Source organism: Myotis nattereri (genome assembly GCF_964212035.1).
Source record: "Myotis nattereri genome assembly, chromosome: 3".
Classification (NCBI taxonomy): domain Eukaryota; kingdom Metazoa; phylum Chordata; class Mammalia; order Chiroptera; family Vespertilionidae; genus Myotis; species Myotis nattereri.
In genome coordinates this window covers 1,498,606-1,517,161 of record NC_138077.1, presented here as the reverse complement: position 1 = coordinate 1,517,161, position 18,556 = coordinate 1,498,606, and the positions used below count along the sequence as shown (strand labels likewise).

Below are 18,556 nucleotides of genomic sequence, written 5' to 3'. Positions count from 1 at the left end.
CCAGACCCAGGGCGGCCGGGCCGCGGGTGGCTTTCCCGGAGGCGGGTCCGCGTCCAGCGGCGGCAGCGGTGAGGGGACGCGGCGCGGAGGGCGGGCGGCGGGCGGGTGTGGTGACAGCGGCTGTCAGCCCCCGGGACGGGACGGCTTCGGGCGCCGTGGACGCGCCGGGCTGCTCGGCGCCTCGGGCCCCGGCTGTCCAGGACCGCGAGCAGCCGGTCAGCTCTGCGCCCCGCGTCGTGGCTTCCCGCCCGCGTGGCCTGGGCCGGGGTCGCCGCCCGGGGAGCCGTGCGGGCGGGTCCCCTCTCCCCGCCCCCGTCGCGGGCGGTGCGACCTCCCTCCTACCTGCCGCCTCCGAATCGGCCCCTTCCCCGCGGCGGCCGCCCGGAGCAGGAAGCTGTGAGCGGCTCCCAGCGGGGGACAGGCCGGTCCTGCCGCGGGGAACCGGGAACCGGCGCTGAGGGCTCCGCTGTTGCTTTCTGGTGCCTGGAGTGCCGGCTGCGGGTGGAGCGAACCCTTCTCCCCGCGCACGGCCTCTGGGCGCTGGCAGCCCGGCGGCGGGGAGGGGGACCGGCTTCGAGGGAGGGGGCGGCGGGGAGGGGGGACCGGCCCGGGGGAGGGGGAAGACGGCTGCAGGGGAGGGACACCGGCGGCGGGGATGGTGCTGACTGCGGGGGAGGGAGGGACCGGCGGGGGGGAGCCGGCTGCGGGAGAGGAACCGGTAGAGGGAGGAACCAGCTTCGGGGGAGGGGGAGCCGGCTGCGGGGGCAGGGGACCGGCTGCGGGGGCAGGGGGCCGGCTGCGGGGAGGAGGACGCTGCGGGGGAGGGAGCCGGCTGCGGGGGAGGGGGAGCCGGCTGCGGGGGAGGGGGACCGGCTGCGGGGGCAGGGGGACCGGCTGCGGGGGAGGGGGAGCCGGCTGCGGGGGAGGGGGACCGGCTGCGGGGGCAGGGGGACCGGCTGCGGGGGAGGGGGAGCCGGCTGCGGGGAGCCGCGCCGCATCTGCTCTGCTCGCTCCCACAGGCTGCCTCTGCGGACAGGATGGCGTTCAGCAAGGGGTTCCGGGTCTACCACAAGCTGGACCCCCCGCCCTTCAGCCTCATGGTGGAGACCAGGCACAAGGAGGAGTGTCTCCTGTTCGAGTCCGGGGCGGTGGCCGTGCTCTGTGAGTCCCGGGGCTCGGTTTTCGGGGGTCATTCAGGTCCAGCCAGGCTCAGGGGGGACCCCCCGCCCCGCCCCGATTCCTTCCAGCCCATAGGCTTGGCTTTGCTTTCAGTCCGGCCTCGTTTTGTCCTGAACTTTCATTTTCCTCCCCCGCTGAGGGGTTTCGGCGGGTGGATGCAGGTCTTGGGTGCAGGTTCTTGCTTTCGTGGGTTTCTCTGCCGCTTGGAAAAGTGAACCCTCCTTCAGAGAAGGACTCCCGCAGTTCGATCGCCCCCCGTCCAGAACGGCTGGCTTCCCGTTTGTGCTGAATGGAGGGTTCTTCCAGCGCCATCGCAGTAACGAGCTGTTAGACTGCTCAGTGTTTGTGCAGCGCCTTAGAGGGTTGTCGGCGCTTTCTAAAATTTCATGTGGAATATGTGATTGACTTCATATTTAAAAATCATTTTGATGGTCTCTTGGAAAGAAAAGGACACTATCGCACACACAATGGTAGGTTCGGCCGGTTGGAGCATGGTCCCCTCCAAAGGGTTCCGTTCCCCGGCAGAGCACATGCCCAGGTTGCGGGTTTGATCCCCCACTGGGTGGCGTCCAGCTGATACTCAGTGGACCAGGGGATTCTCTTAGAGGCAGCCAACTGATGCTGCTCTCACATGGAGGTCTCTCTCTCTCTCTCTCTCTCCCTCCCCCCTTCTCGCTGAAAATCAATTAAAAAATATTCTTGGGTGAGGATTTTTTAAACATTAGATTAATATGTTTTGGGTTATCTTGTGGGCAAATGCATGAAATAAAAAATAAAAATATTAATTTGAATGTTTATCTTAATATAAGATTTTGGCAAATAAGTTCAGTGTCGGGTTATTTGAAATGTGATGGTGTTGGTAAGAGTGTTCTAGTGATGACTGCTTAGCCTTTATTATGTTTTTGTTTCGTAGAGACATAGAGCAGGAAGTGGCTATATCTCCTAAGAATAAGTATTAATAATATGGGTTATACTCAGTCAGTGTGGACTTACGTTACTCAGGTTGTTTTTTATACTTAAACACGCCAAACTTAACTTGCTATGTTAATTTGCATAGCATATTTTTTCCTACTACAAGTATAATTATACTGATGAATTCTTAATTAAAAATATTTGGGGGAAATGTTTGGCTTAGCATGTGAGACATTTTTTACCAGCTTGTGTTTTTGATGGCATTACCCGATTTTCTAATTTGTCTAAATTCAAATGTTTATTTAATTGTCCTTACCGGTAATGACAGGGATCCGGATGTTCAGCCCCCAGGCACCGTTACCTGTGGGATCAGGGTTATTTGTACTTTACTCCCAGGTCAGGGACCCTAAGGGTAACCATCCGACCAAACCTCCAGCAGCTCTCTTTTTGCCAAAAAATGATTTAAGAAAAAAATCCCCAACCATCCATTTGGCATTGATATTCTAAGGAGAAAGGATATAAAAATACTATCTTCATTATTTATTAATTCTACTTCTTGTACTAGATTTAGACTATGTAAGTAATTCTTTCAGGAGAAAAAAATAAAGCTTGAATATTGCCTCTCTGTAAAGCTAGCATAAATGGATGTATAATCTCTTGGGTATGTTATGTTTTCCTGTTATAAACTTTTAATGTTTAAGAGCTAACAGACCTTTTTATAAGTCATTTGACTTACAAAATTACCCTGACATTCCGTCTGGAGTGATGCCAAGGTGTGTGCGGGGCTGTTGTGCTCACTTGACAAACCGTCACATTTTGAAAAGCTGCCGTGTTCAGGGGCCGAGCGTGGAAAACACCGGGGCCCCGAAAGCTCAGTGCGGCTGGGGCTTGCATTTCACCCGCCAGGAGACTCTCCCAAACCATTTCTTACATTACACACAAGTGTAACCCCGTTTTTCCGTGAGATTAAGTTCAGACTCCTCACCCTGTTTGTCCCCGCTGATCTCTAAGGAAACGCTCGTGCTTTCCCCGAGTGCCAGGCTGCTGCCAGCACCATCATGCCGCTCCCGGCTGTGCCCGCTCTCCTGACTGCGAGAATGCCCTCCCCACCTTCCAGGGCGAGCCTCTTCCTCCTTCCTGAGGCTCCGCCCCCACCCCTCCAGCCCACTCTTCTGTCTTCCTTCCCTTCCTTTCCTAGAGCTCAGTCTGTCTCCCGAGATGACCACTTTCTGTGTGCTGGTTGTGCTGGTCTCTGCATACTTGTGTGCAGGAGGTGGTGACAGGGACGCTAGCAGGCCTTGGCCTTCATGTACCCAAAGCTGGTGATTTCCGGAGGCTCCCGTGGCCCTGGCTTTAATGAGTAAAGTTGGGAAATTAGACATCTTGGGCAATAGCTATTGGCCGTCACTGAATTTTCTTGGGTTCTGCCAGAAGTGGTTATGCCAGAGATACCCACATGAAATGCTATCTCATATTATTGGCACATGTCAAAACTGGGGTGTAGGTGAAAATGCAAGGAGCATAATCTCCGATCAGGGATCCTCTTAGGGCCAGTGCCCTCTAATGCAGCTCTGGACTCTGCGTATTTGGCCGGGTTCCCAGCTTAAATGAGTCATGAGGCGAGGACGGAATCAGTGGCCCTGGGGAGTGCATTTTACTCACCTGGGCAGGCTTCACACACCGGGGCCTGGGCTCCAGCCCCCGCCCCAAATTCTGATAGAATTGGGTTGGGATGATAATTTATTTAAAAATATCTTACTGACTTTAGGGGGGAGGTAGAAACATCAATTGGTGGCCCCCTGTCAGCCCCCTACTGGGGATTGAGCCTGGAAACCTGGCATATGCCTGACTGGGAGGGGAACCGTGACCTCCTAGTTCAGTGGTTGTCAACCTTCTGGCCCTTTAAATACAGTTCCTCATGTGGTGACCCAACCATAAAATTATTTTCGTTGCTACTTCATAACTGTCATGTTGCTACTGTTATGAATCGTCATGTAAATATCTGATCTGCAGGATGGTCTTAGGCGACCCCTGTGAAAGGGTCGTTCGACTGCCAAAGGGGCCGCGACCCACAGGTTGAGAACCGCTGCCCTAGTTCCTGGGCCCACCCTCAACCACTGAATTACACGGGCCGGGTGGGATGACAATTTCTGAGCAGAGTTTACATAGGCCTTTCTATGATAGAAAATGGGACAGACAACTTTGGCTTGCAAAATTTATGGAAAATAACCATGTTTCCAGAATTATAGTGCATTTGCTGTTGTCATGGGGCCAATAGTGAGCTTTCTTGAGCCCACAGCTTGAACAGAGGCTGACGCTCCCACAGCACTCTCCCTGCGGCGCCCGCACAGGGAGCTGTGGGCGGGCGTCTGTCTGGGTGCCGACTCTCTGAGGAAACGCCATGTCTTGGAAATCTTTGTACCCCTAGCGTTAGTACACTGTTTCACTCACACTTGCAGCATCATGGTTATTAAAGAAGTGGCACAGGGAAGAAGACCAACCTAAACTAGACAACAAAGTTGACAGACATGCAATATTCTCTATATGTGAAAGTCGATACCTTTGCCCAGCTGGTGTGGCTCAGTGGTTGAGCATCGACCTTTGAACCAGGTGGTCACGGTTCGATTCCCAGTCAAGGGCACAGGCCCAGGTTGCAGGCTCAAGCCCAGTGTGGTGCGTGCAGGAGGCAGCCAATCAATGATTATCTCTCATCATTGATATTTCTATCTCTCCTTCTCCCTCTATGGAATCAATAATAAATAAATATGTGTGTGTATATCTATCTATACATATAGATAGATACAGATAGATATATAGATATATAAAATCACCTAGGAAACAGAGCAGGGCCCACCCAGAATTCTGAGAACAGGATCCTTTTTTAAAAAAAAAAAAAATACTTTTTTCTATAAAACTTATTTTCTCTCTTTTAAAGAATTACTATTTGACTGAGCTGCTGATATAAAAGATATCTATATTGCTTGGTCTTGTTTAGAAAAATACTGATGGAAATAACTATAACCACATCCTTAAAGTCTTTCTGAAATGCTGATTGAAAATGAGGAATGTAAAGAATTTAAATTAAAAAGAAAAAGAAAATGAGGAATGTTATTTATGTCTTCTATGAATAAATACTATTAATTTGTCCTAAAGTTACTTTTCTTTAAATGGAAAATAATTTCATTATTAATTAATTTCATTGCATTTATTTATTTAAAACCCCTTCTGGAGAGTTTTATCCTTAGAGAAGTCAATATGTGTTTGTATACTGTACCCATTTTTAGCATTACTCATTAAAACAGGAAGTTTGATGTGTGTGGAGCAGTGGTTAGTGTAGCGCATGGGTCCTCTGTAAGTAGTGTGCTGTGTTTGGCCCTGGCAGGCATAGGTGTGATGTCAGCAAGTCATAAAACTGCATGAAGAAGAGACATCTATTAGTTTTCTGTAGGGTTCAGTTTTCCTATTCTTTCTACAATTGTAGACATACAAAGGCCATCACAGGGAAGGGCAAGTAGCCAGTGAGGTGCACACAGTCGTTAAATTCACAAGCCACCTCATTCTTTTCCAACCCATTTCCTGCTGCATTGTTAAACTAGAGGCCTGGTGCACAAAATTCATGCCCTCTGGGGGGGGGCGGGGTGCTCAGCCTGGTCTGCGCCCTCTCGCAGTTTGGGAGTCCTCGGGGGATGTCCGATTGATGACTTAGGCCTGCTCCCCACAGCCTAAGCCAGCAGTCAGACATCCCTAAAGCTGCCGCAGAGGCAGGAGAGGCTCCTGCCACCGCCACTGCACTCACCAGCCGTGAGCCCGGCTTCTGGCTGAGTGGTGCTCCCCCTGTGTGAGTGCACTGACCACCAGGGTGCAGCTCCTGCATTGAGCATCTGCCCCCTGGTGGTCAGTGCACATTATAGCGACTGGTCATTCAGCTATCAGCTCTCTGACATCCCCCAAGGGGTTCCGGATTGTGAGAGGGCTGAGGAACTCCACCAGTGCATGATTGGAGCCAGGGAGGGATGCAGGAGGTTGGCCAGCCCGGGAGGGACCACAGGAGGGCTCCAGGGCATGTCCAGACCATCTCGCTCAGTCCCGGTTGACCACACCCCAGCAGCAAGCTAACCTGCCAGTCAGAGCGTCTGCCTCCTGGTGGTCAGTGCACATCATAGCGAGTGGTTGAGTGGCCTTAGCATATCATTAGCATATTATACTTTGATTGGTTGAACAGCCGACTGAACACTTAGCATATTAGGCTTTTATTATATAGGATGTGTGTGGCTTTAGAGTGTTGGATAGCTTCTCAAACCTTGGAATCAGATTGGACTGCCACCTCATTTCCTGTTTCACATTGATTTTTTTTTGTTTTTATATATTTTATTGATTTTTTACAGAGAGGAAGGGAGAGAGATAGAGAGCCAGAAACATCGATGAGAGAGAAACATCGATCAGCTGCCTCCTGCACACTCCCCACTGGGGATGCGCGCGCAACCCAGGTACATGCCCTTGACCAGAATCGAACCCGGGACCCTTCAGTCCGCGGGCCGACGCTCTATCCACTGAGCCAAACCGGTTTTGGCTCACATTGATTTTTTTAAAAATATTTTTTTATTGCTTTCAGAGAGGAAGGAAGAGGGAGAGAGAGTTAGAAACATCAACGAGGAGAGAGACCATGACCTCCTGGTTCATAGGTCCATGCTCATCAGGACCTGCATTGATTTTTATCCCAGCAAACCCAGCCCCAGAAAGATAGGATGTCGTAAGGACTGCACTGCAATCTAGTGCTGAAACTCTGAGCTAACATGTTGAGTATCTCCACGTTTCCTCCAATTTAAAATATCCACCGGCCAGTAGAGGGCGTGCAGGAGGCAGCTGATGGATGTTTCTCTGTCATTGTTTCTACCTCTCTGTCCCTCTCCCTTCCGCTCTAAAGAAATATCCTCCGCGTCCGGGTGGGTCAGTTGGTGGAGCATTGTCCCCATTTGTGAAAAGGCAGGTTCAATCCCCAGTTGGGGAACTTATGGGAGACAACTGATCAGTGTTTCTCTCTTTTCGGTGTTTCTCTCTCTCTCCGTCTCTCTCTCTCTCTCACTCTCTCTCTCTCCATATATCCTTGGGTGAGGATTATAAAATAAAATACCCCGCAGCTCTGCTGGGAGTTTGTGGAAGTGTCCCAGAGCATCTCAGCGTACATGGGGAGATGTGGCATTGGACGTGTTATTTCGTTTAATTCTGGGCTGTGCTTTACCCCACATCACAGATGTGGAGACTGAGGCTTGGAGAAATGAAATGGTGGCTCCAGTGGCACAGTCTTTCTGTTGGTTTTCTCCACGGTGATTATTGTCTGTGCTGTGTGAGGGTGGTGGTGGTTACTTGGGGAGTGGGGATGAACGGGGAAAGAAAGGGGTGCTAGTGGAAGACTGAAGTCAGGCGTGAAGGGCAGCGTGTTCTGATGAGGAGGCGTGTCCTTGCCGTGGACTAGTGATACAGTAGAGGGAGGCGTGGCTTGATTTAGGGCGGGCCATTAAAGGCCGTGTTTCTTTGGTGGCCAAGTTAAATGTCGGCTTCTAGAATTTTGTGTGAATGTCGTGGGTGGTGACAAGCAGTGTGCATCGTTGTTCTTTCTGTTTCATTGCCAAGTGCTGCCAGCCTTCACGGCTGCCCTTTCGATGAGTTGTAGTGTCCTGTCTCTTGTAAGAAAAATGCTCAAGCTGAGAGAAGACGTGACTGTGTAGAGTTGACTTTTCTGCACAGAAATGATGAAGTGTAGACTTGTGTATCACTTCATGATAGAGCTGCAAAAATTCATTTTTGTTTTGTAAGTTATTTTTGTAATGTTCATATTTAATAGAAATAGCACATGTCAACTTAAATATCAACCTTTAACCCTTTGAGTGCCAACCAATATCCTAGGAACTATGTTAAAATTGCCAAGGCATTTTTGCTGATTTTACAGCAGTTTAGGAAAAAAATTATGAATCGCAAGTAAATGGAGTTACATATTCAATATCTTGCACAAAATTGTCATTGACATATTTGGCAATGTCATCATCACTAATAAAAGCAGACTTAGAACTGGACACTGCAGGAGGAGCGCGATCGCATTCCCGGCACTCTAAGAGTTAAAAAAGTAATCAACCTCACCCTCCCATTGCGGCCTGGGTGGCAGGGTTAGCGGATGAGTGGGGCCAGCTATGCTCCCACTGCTTTCACTTTTTGCCACTCACTTTGCCATCAGGAAATAGAAGGCGAAGGCAGTTTCTCTGACCGAGCAGTAAACCCCATCATGAGACTTCATTACATGATTTAAGGTCTAGCAGATGTTCTCAATTGTCCTGTAAGATATAACCAGCCCAGGACCATAACAGGATGTTCGCTTCTAACCCGATGTAACAGTAACTGAATTTACCTTCCCACCATGAATAACAGCGGACGAAACCAACCCAGTGTCTGAAACAACTTCCAGGCACGAACAGACGCTGCTCCCGAGAGAAGGGGAGCAAGCGAGGTGGGCCTTGGTGAGCCTTGGGGTCGTGCCAGCTCCTCGCTCCAGACCTGCTCTCGGTCCCGTGCTCCTTACCTCATGGATTGCACTCCACCCCCTAACGCCCTAAGCATCATCCTGCACACTTCCTCTCATCCCCTTCACTCCACCCCCTAACGCCCTAAGCATCATCCTGCACGCTTCCTCTCATCCCCTTCACTCCATCCCCTAACGCCCTAAGCATCATCCTGCACACTTCCTCTCATCCCCTTCACTCCACCCGGGCCAGGCCGCTCAGCCTCCTAGCAGCACGCACCCCTACGGCTCTGTCCCAGCCAGCCCCCGGGGCCCCTTTCATGAACCATGCTGCTCGCCTTCTTAATCCGTCTCCTGCCCCCACTCCCCCACCCACGCTCCGGTCTCTGAAAACACGAGTTGGGCATATTATCCCCTCGCTTAATACCTCAGTGGTTGGCACTGAGTCTAGAATCCAGCACTCCGGGGTTTCTGTGTTCCAGCCACACGGACCTTTTGGTGCTGAATGTGCCGAATGCTGTCTGGTCTCAGGGTCTTACACATGCTGTTCTCTCTGCTCAACATTTTACTTTTAAAAATAAACTTCTTCCCACGTGTAGAAAAGTACATGCGTCAGTGTTCAGCTTGATGAAGTGTGAGTGACACTCGCATGTCGCCGCCCCAGGTGGAGAAGTGGAACATGGTGGCTCGCTCTCCAGAGTCCCTCTGCCCCTTCCCAGTGACCTCCCCTGACCCGCAAAGGCGGTCCCTGGTCCCACCTCCTTGTCCGGCTTTGAGCTGAACAGAAGTGGAGCCGTTCACTCTGTCTTCTGTCGCGTCTGCTTTCTGTCAGCAGCCCGCGTGGGAGACCACCATGCGGTAGCCTGTGACAGTAGCTGGCTCACTTCTGCTGCCGTGTCATGTTCGTGTGTGGCTCTCCCGGCGTCTGTCCTGTTAGGAATGACACGGTGTGCGCGTCCTGTGCCTGCCTGGCGGTGCCCATGCGCACACCGTGCCGATGGGATTGCTGGCCGGGGCTGTGTGTGCGCTGCCCGGAACGCTGTGCCTCCTTGTCATTGCTCGCCGCCTGGTCACGCTTCAGGCTGCAGCTGCGGGGCCTCTTCTGCAGAGTGCGAGTGAGTTGGTGCCGTCTGTGGGACTCCGTGTGGATGGCTGTGGGATGCCCGTCTTCCTGACAGAGGGATGGGCGCTGGGAGCAGGCAGGCATTCGGCGCATACTTGTTGCTTGCATGTGTGAAAGGTGGTTTTTATTTTGGCCTGTTGCCAAGATTGAAATGTGTAGCTTAAGTGGAACATTACTGTGGATGGTTTAATGTCTTCCAGCTGGAGTTTTAATTATTTAATTACGCAGAGAAAACCTTGGCCTCGTAGAACATTCTTCCCTTGGTGTGTGCTGAGATGGAGAGCGGCTCTCCTGCAGCCGGTTCTGTGATCTCCGGTGAATCACCCAGCCTCCAGTCTCATCTGGAACCCGGCGGCTGTGCCGCCTCATCGCTGAGCGTTTCTGCCCCGAAGCTCTGGGTCTGCCTCCCCCGGTGCTGCCCGCATGCAAATCCCTTGCCCACAAACCACGGGGGCGTGCAGCCACAGGCAAGATGTGGTTCTAGGAAGGTCACGCTCACTGTCATCCTGTTCTCTCATTCTCGCTAACTTTCTTTAGTTCCCTCTCCCCTCCCTGCCAGCCCGAGAGGCAGGCTGGCTGTCCCCATAGCTCCCTGTCCCATCCCTGCCAGCCCAAGAGGCAGGCTGTCCCCCATAGCTCCCTGTCTCCTCCCTGCCAGCCCGAGAGGCAGGCTGTCCCCCATAGCTCCCTGTCTCCTCCCTGCCAGCCCAAGAGGCAGGCTGTCCCCCATAGCTCCCTGTCCCCTCCCTGCCAGCCTGAGAGAGGCTGGCCGTCCCCCATAGCTCCCTCTCCCCTCCCTGCCAGCCCGAGAGGCAGGCTGTCCCCCATAGCTCCCTGTCTCCTCCCTGCCAGCCCGAGAGGCAGGCTGTCCCCATAGCTCCCTGTCCCATCCCTGCCAGCCCGAGAGGCAGGCTGTCCCCATAGCTCCCTCTCCCCTCCCTGCCAGCCCGAGAGGCAGGCTGTCCCCCAGCTGGGCGGCGTGGCCTCAGCAGAGAGTTGACAGTGGTGAGCAGAAGCTCATTGTGGCAGGAGAGGGACCTGAGCTTCCTGTCCACACGCCCGGACTCCGTTTCCATTATCCTTGCACTTGGCTCTGCCCAGCACCCCACACACCTTAGCAGGTGACAAGCCCCTGGTTTAAACCTGGTTGGAAGTAATTGAACAGCGCCTGTCTCCCCACGCCCACCCTCACGTCCCACCAGACACCCGGCATTGCCTTTGCATTTCCAGACGTCCCCGTGAGGAATTGTTACATTTCAATAAGAGAGCATTCAGGTACTGTCCATGCCAGGGGAAAGTGTTTCTCTTCTGCCCTGGCTGGTGTGCCCAGTGGTTAGGGCGTCGGCCCGAGAACCTAAGGGTCATGGGTCCCATTCCCTGCCGGGGCATGGACTGGGTTGTAGGTTAGACCCCTGGACCCAGTCAGGGCACGTGTGGGAGGCAACCAGCCGATGTGTCTCTCTCACATCGATGGTTCTCCTCTCTCCCCCACCCCCCACCCCCGCCGCCCTTCTCTCTCAAAAAAAAAAGGGGGGGGGGAATATCTTTGGGTGAGGATAAAAAAAGTACCTCGTTTTATGTATTATTTTAAAACAATTCCTCTGGTGCTGAGCCGCTCGATTCGTCTTGGTCTAGCAGATGCACACTCGGCAGCCGCAGGGACGGCGTCTCCGCGTGGGCTGGTGCTGGGCTGAGATGCAGAGAAATGAGTCGGACGCAGTGTGTGCTGTGCGGCTGTGTGACTCAGACACTGGCTGACCTGCAGCCAGAGGGGTCAGGGAGAGGGTCGGGGGGGGGGTGGCGTCTGCGTTAGGTATTGGAGGGGGGACGCGAGTATTTGGAAGGATGACTGACGGGTATTCCCAACAGAAAGAACGGACCGAGGAGGAGAGGGGAGAGGGCTGCCCGGGACTCTGTGGGAGAGGAAGGGCAGGGGGGAGGCGCCCTGAGCCATTCACCGGTTTGCACGGTGTGTTAAAGGGGCCTGGCTTTCTTATCCTAACTCATCTCCCAGTGGAGATGCTCACCTTATTTTCCAGAACTAAATTGCTGAGAAATGAGACAATAATTCAATTAGGTCTCTCTCTCTTACACCATATATTTCTGCGTATTTCATGGAGTTTCATAGAACAAAGGAATCTTTTTTCCTCGTTAAGAAGAATGCACAGGGCGGGGCTCACACGGTATTATCAGAGTTTATCATCGCAGCGCCATTTGGAGATGAGCGCTGCTTCCTCCGGGAAGGTTCAGGCGGGCTGGGGGCGGTGGCGGGAGGGAGAGGAAAGGATTTGGAGGGAGGCAGAGGGAGCAAGGGTCGTGCCTTTCTGCATGTGTAGGTGTGAGAAGGTGGTGTTTGTAATTATCCTTTGAGATTCTAGCTGTGGGTTACTTTGGTTCTCTGTCAAATTTTTAATCAATGTATTTATAAGAACTAGGAAGACTTTTCCTTTAAAGTTCCAGAGGGTGGGGTTTTTTTGTTGTTTTTTTCTTAGTATATCAATCAAACAGCCTGCCGTACAGAAATGGTTCTGTGGGCTGTGTCCTTAGCAAGACAACATTGATTTTATTGTGGGAGAAACAAGACAAGGCAGACGGAAGATTTCCCATTCCCGTGCAAAGCTGTGTGGTGGTTATTTCATTCTGTAAACGGTGCTCAGTCCTTGAGTGTGAAACCCTAGCCTGCGTGTGGGGATGGAAGGGCTCGAGGAGGGCAGCCTGGCGAAGGGAAGGGCGTGAGGACAGATACAGTGTCGGTGACACGAGGACGGAGCTCTGACCAGCTGTGCTGGGGGTGCAGAAAGCCTTCCAGAAAGTGACCTTCTGCCTGTGTCTGTCAGGTGAAGGGCATTTGCCAGGAGGCAGCGGTGGGGAGAGCCCTGCAGGCAGGAGGCCAGGCTGTGCGGAGGTGCAGCCTGTGAAAGGGCGAGTGAGAGCACTGGTGAGAGTGTGTGGTGAGAGCAGGGGATGCAGGAGTGGGGGTGATGAGAAACGAAACAGGAAGGGTGCCTGGAGGCCAGTTCAGAGAGAGCTCTGGTTCGGGCCTGTGTTACCCTGGAGAGGACGTCAGAGCGGTGGTTCTAGTCGTACAGCAGTCAAACCCGTCAGCGGGGAGGAAAGAAAAACCAGCACAGCCCCAAACGAAGCTGCTGAAGGCCTGGTTACGCGGTCGGTGGGAGGGACGGTCAGTCGGTTGCGCTGGCGCCTGGGCTCACCCTTTGGGAGGAGCATTCAGGCTACAAGTCGGAGGAAGTGCTTTTGCATCGCCTTTGCTAAGAATATCACATTTAGATTTAGAAATGTTTGGTTGAAACTCTGACTTTATAGGTAAATAAAACCTGATGTATCAGGTCTTATTTCTGATCCTAAAACTTTTTTCTTTTGTAGCTTCTGCAGAAAAGGAGGCAATCAAGAGTACATACTCCAAAGTGCTGGATGCCTATGGACTCCTAGGTGTTTTACGACTCAATCTGGGTAAGTTTATCATCAGCATAATGAACCTGAGCAGGCGGCGAGCCTCCCGTCAGCCGACATCATCCCAGGTTAGATTGGTCAGGGTTGAAAGACGTCACCACGCGGGCAGCTCCCATGTGGAGTCTGAAATGATTGACACTCTCTCTCAAATCCTTCGAGTCACTGCAGTCTGCTCTCCGCAGGTGACACCACGCTACATTATCTGGTCCTCGTCACCGGGTGCATGTCTGTGGGGAAAATTCAAGAATCGGAAGTGTTCCGAGTGACTTCCACGGAGTTTATATCCCTACGAGCTGACTCTTCAGATGAGGATCGCATTTCAGAAGTGCGCAAGGTGCTGAACTCAGGGAACTTCTATTTCGCGTGGTCTGCCTCGGGGGTCAGCTTGGACCTGAGTCTTAACGCCCATCGCCGCATGCAGGAGCACACGACCGACAACCGGTTTTTCTGGTGAGTCCGTGAAGCGGGCCACTGCGGGCCAGCGTTGACTCTCAGACGGCGGAGCGGGCGTGCAGCCGCACACCTTCTGCCCCAGAATCCTCAGCGGGCAAGGCAGTCGCCCACTGTCACTTCATAGAAGTTGTCATGAAACCTATTTGCTCTCCCTGATCTCGACTGGCCTCTCATTTCAGAAGTATCTTTCAGATCTATAGTTTAAAATTAGGAATGAATTCGTTGTAATAGGATTGTGTTACTCATTTTATTGTACTTAGTTTTGAGACCTTGTCTCTGGCAGTATTGCCCTTCTAAGCCAACATTCCCATGTTATTTTAATTTTATTTGGCTCGGTAGGAATGGGATGCGGGTCACGTTCAGTGCTGTGAGTAAGTGGAAGGAGCAGAGGAGGAGGTGGTGAGGGGGGGCGGGGGGGCGCAGGTGAGGGGCAGATTCTGCTGCTCGCGCCAGCCCTGCGCCTCCCTGAGGGACGAGACACACGTCCCGGGAAAGGTGAAGAAAGGCGCCGCGCTGGGCGCAGGTCACCTGCCCGGGATCTCGTTTCACGCCAGCCTCCTGAGGCCTAGCGTGGGAGACGTGCGCGAGCCGGCAGACTCTCAGTCCTCGGTTTGACGGCGTGTCCGGGAGGACACGGCGCTGTGCTGCCTGTGCTCGGGGCTGAGGCGGCCCGCCTTTCTCCCAGGAACCAGTCTCTGCACCTGCACCTCCAGCACTACGGCGTGAGCTGTGACGACTGGCTGCTGCGTCTCATGTGCGGCGGCGTCGAGATCAGGACCATCTACGCGGCTCACAAGCAGGCCAAGGCCTGCCTCATCTCCAGGCTGAGCTGCGAGCGCGCCGGGACCAGGTTCAATGTCCGGGGCACCAACGACGACGGCCACGTCGCCAATTTTGTAGAGACGGAGCAGGTACCCGGGGTTTTGTTGCTCTGCTCCTGTGGGCGGGGGACGCACGGGAAGCAGTCGGGCAGCAGCAGGGTGGGACGCTCTCCGAATCGGAGCAGGCGGTTCACTGCTCAGCGTGGCCCGCCAGGGCCTCCACTTTGGTGGTGAATTTAAAATCTCCGTTGACAGAGCTGGACAACTTGGGAAAAGTGTTTTTCTGTGAAATGAAGTCAATCCCAACTCTCATCTGTAGATACTTGAACCATCCAAACCTAAAAATTGTGATACTTTTTGCTGTGAAACTATATATTTGCAAATTTAGTCCACACCTCAAGCCCAGCTCACATCTTCAAATTAATTTTTTAAAAATATGAAAACTAAAGAAAAAAGTATGTGAAAATAGAAAGGTATGTGTATAAAAAATAGAAAAGTATATACTGTTTAACAGGAATTCCTTTTTAAAAGTTGTGATTCCTATGCTTATATTTCTAACTAGAGGCCTGGTACATGAATTTGTGCATGGGTGGGGTCTGGCTGGCCTGCCCCAGTGGGGGCCAATTGAGCTGGTCAGCCGGAGGGTGGGGCCACGGGTGGCTGGCCAGCTGGCCCCGCCCCACTGGTCGAACGCCCGGTTGAACTCCTGGTCGAGGGGACAGTTTGCATATTAGCCTTTTATTATATAGGATATTTTTCTGGTTAATACAGGTTGGGGAAAAAGTGCCTTATAGTTAGGAGTACATGCAAAACAGAATTTAACCTTGTATTATTATTATTTATTAATTATCGTATTATTTTCCACACAAACAATTATAACCCTGCTTTTGCCCCACCCTGTATATATAGGAGATATTTTGCTAGGACAATTTGTGTATGAGAGGTGGGTCATAAGATACAACCTGTGCAACCAATATTAGTCAGTTTGTCTCCTGACGTAGAGGTGGCAGCCGTGCCTGCGGAACTATTTTATCGGTGCTTCTCTCTACAGGTCGTGTACTTAGATGACTCCGTTTCTTCCTTCATCCAAATCCGGGGCTCGGTTCCGTTGTTCTGGGAGCAGCCAGGCTTGCAGGTAGTTGTTCGACGTTGTTTTTCTCTCTTGAAAGTTCCCATATGTTTTAAGTTTCCAGGATCGTTTGTTGGTTCATTGGGGAGTTCTATTATTCAATCTAATAATATCAGCTAGGTTCATAAACAAGGATCTGAGTGCAGAGTTCCTGGAATTGTATCAGGTATTTTTTCCCTGTGATGTTTTTTCAACATCCGTAGGAATTCAGCTGCCGTGTTTGATAGTAAAATCTGGATGTTTTCCTAGCACACTGATTGTTAGGGTTTCCATATTTGCTTCTCAGTAGCTTAGTACGTAACAACTTAGCCTCTGGGCCGGAAAATGCCACCGCTGAAAACTACGCTCTGAGTAACCTTCCCTCTCCCGCCGCTGCCCTGGGCCTGGCGGGTCTGTGAAGGGAGTGACGGTGGCAGGGCAGCTGCTGCTGAGGGTTCTCGTGTGGACGGAATGGAGGTGCGCAGACCAGTGCCTGGCACACGCGGTCGGCACTGTGTAAGGGGTCGCTGCTTACGCGTATCTTTCACAACTAAAATTTTCTCTTAGTTTACAAGTGTTTTATAATGGCCTGACTTCTACCTCTTTTGTTATGAGGTTGCATTTTAAAAAATAAAAGGGAGGAGAAACTCCTAGAACTTGCCTTTTTTTGTTTTTTAGAACTTGTCTTTTTAAGAGACTGTGGTGAGTGGTCAGTGACCTGGCGCCCTGCTCTGTGCTCAGCGAATGTGTGACTGCGCAGGGCGGTGGTTTGTCTGTGGTCTCATGTTGGCTGTTGGTGTGACCACATCTTTCTTGTCCCAGGTGGGCTCACACCGTGTCCGGATGTCCAGGGGCTTCGAAGCCAATGCGCCCGCCTTTGACAGGTAGGGCTGGTTCTGTGTACAGGTGCTCTCGGGTTTGAAATTGTTAAGCGGTGAGACCTGTGGTCATTACATTGACAGATTCATTCTACAGTTTTTGGCTCCCAAGTAAAATGTCTTCTGATCCTGACTTAACCGGAGACAATGTTACGACCTCTAGCAGTGGCAGCGCTGGTCTCAGCCTTAAGACTCCCTGCGGGCGGCCGCCCAGCACCACAGCCCTGAGCCCTGCGTCGCTGCTGGGTACATAACTGGCCCGTATTGAGATGTGCTGGAGTGTAAAGTATACACTGGATTTCAAGCACTTAGTGCAAAGCAAAGAATTTAAGTGGCTGTGACACTATTAACATTTTATAGTATATTGATCACGTGCAATGAGGTTTTGGTTGCACTGGGTTAAATGCTCACGGAGGCTGTGATGTCCTCGGGTGTGAGGGGCCCCTGCGCCCTTGCCCGCCCAGCGTGTGTTCTCTGTGCTGGGCCAGCACCGGGCTCCCGGGGGGGAGGGAGGGGGATCCCGCAGCTCCGCACGGGGGGCTCAGCGCCCAGATCAGAGAGGACACTGAGTTCTCATCCGTTCCTGAGACCACGTGGAATGAATCTGTATTCAGTTTTGCCGGTTCTGTGAGTTTAAACAGAACCATGTAAGTTCTGATTAATAATGGATTCTTATTTCTTGAATAAAAATGTCACTTTATCACTTGACATGTGCTTATTTTCTTCCTTTAACAGGCATTTTAGAACACTTAAGAATCTGTATGGCAAACAAATAGTAATAAATCTGCTTGGATCTAAGGAAGGTGAACATATGCTCAGCAAGGCCTTCCAGGTAGGGAGGGTGTAACAATGCAGTTTAGTCCTGGGATCTGCCAGAGGCAATGGCTTCCCAGAGAAAGGGTGGTGCTGTGAGAAGTTAGCCTTCGGGCTGTTAGGAAACGGTGGAGGGTGAGGTTGTGAGCCTGGGGCTGTGGGAAGTTGTCAAGGCAGTTGACACTTTCCTGAAGTGGCTTGTTGCTGTGGTGGAGATGCAGAAGGTCCTCCTCCCCCCCCCCCCACCCCCCCCCCCCCAGTGCCTCTTTGTCCTGGGCAAGACCAAGGCGGTGTGCTCTTCCCCCTGATGTTTTCCTCTCCTGGTGTCCTCCCCCCCTGGTGTCCCCCCCCCCCTGGTGGCCTACCCCCCCTGGTGTGCTCCTCCCCCTGGTGTGCTCCTCCCCCTGGTGTGCTCCTCCCCCTGATGTTTTCCTCTCCTGGTGTCCTCCCCCCCTGGTGGCCTACCCCCCCTGTGTGCTCCTCCCCCTGGTGTGCTCTTCCCCCTGATGTTTTCCTCTCCTGGTGTCCTCCGCCCCCTGGTGGCCTACCCCCCCTGGTGGCCTACCCCCCCTGGTGTGCTCCTCCCCCCCCTGGTGTGCTCCTCCCCCTGGTGTGCTCCTCCCCCTGATGTTTTCCTCTCCTGGTGTCCTCCCCCCCCCCCCCGTGTGCTCCTCCCTCTGGTGTGCTTCTCCCCCTGGAGCACTCCTCCCCCTGGTGTGCTCTTCCCCCTGATGTTTTCCTCTTCTGGTGTCCTCTCCCCCCTGGTGTGCTCCTCCCCCTGGTGTGCTCTTCCCCCTGATGTTTTCCTCTCCTGGTGTCCTCCCCCCCGGTGCACTTCTCCCTCTGGTGTGCTTCTCCCCCTGGTGCACTCCTCCCCCTGGTGTGCTCTTCCCCCTGATGTTTTCCTCTCCTGGTGGCCTACCCTCCCTGGTGTCCTCCCCCTGGTGTCCTCCTCCCCCTGGTGTGCTCCTCCCCCTGGTGTGCTCCTCCCCCTGGTGTGCTTCTCCCCCTGGTGTCCTCCCCCCGGTGTCCTCCTCCCCCTGGTGTCCTCCTCCCTCCGGTGTGCTCCTCCCCCTGGAGCGCTCCTCCCCCTGGTGTCCTCCTCCCCCTGGTGTGCTCCTCCCCCTGGTGTGCTCCTCCCCCTGTGCGCTTTTCTCCTGGTTGCTCCTCCACCTGCAATCGCTTGCCCACTGCTGGAAACCAGTCACTGTTAGCCCTTGAGGGGGTGATGAATGCCTTGATGTACAGCAGGAGCACACCTTCTTGTGTTGATGAGAGGAATATGAG

General features: G+C 52.9%; 1 protein-coding gene across 1 annotated transcript in view; it reads left to right on the top strand.

Moving 5' to 3' along the window:
• SYNJ1 (synaptojanin 1) overlaps positions 1-18,556 on the top strand; it is a 60,004-nt gene continuing 41,448 nt past the window's right edge. Inside the window, exons 1-8 of the mRNA XM_081087172.1 lie at positions 1-68; positions 1,020-1,161; positions 13,110-13,196; positions 13,379-13,646; positions 14,335-14,560; positions 15,522-15,605; positions 16,401-16,462; positions 17,192-17,288. Of these exons, the coding sequence (XP_080943298.1) occupies positions 1,038-1,161; positions 13,110-13,196; positions 13,379-13,646; positions 14,335-14,560; positions 15,522-15,605; positions 16,401-16,462; positions 17,192-17,288 (948 nt within the window). The 5' untranslated portion in view covers positions 1-68; positions 1,020-1,037. The remainder of the gene's footprint in view (positions 69-1,019; positions 1,162-13,109; positions 13,197-13,378; positions 13,647-14,334; positions 14,561-15,521; positions 15,606-16,400; positions 16,463-17,191; positions 17,289-18,556) is intronic.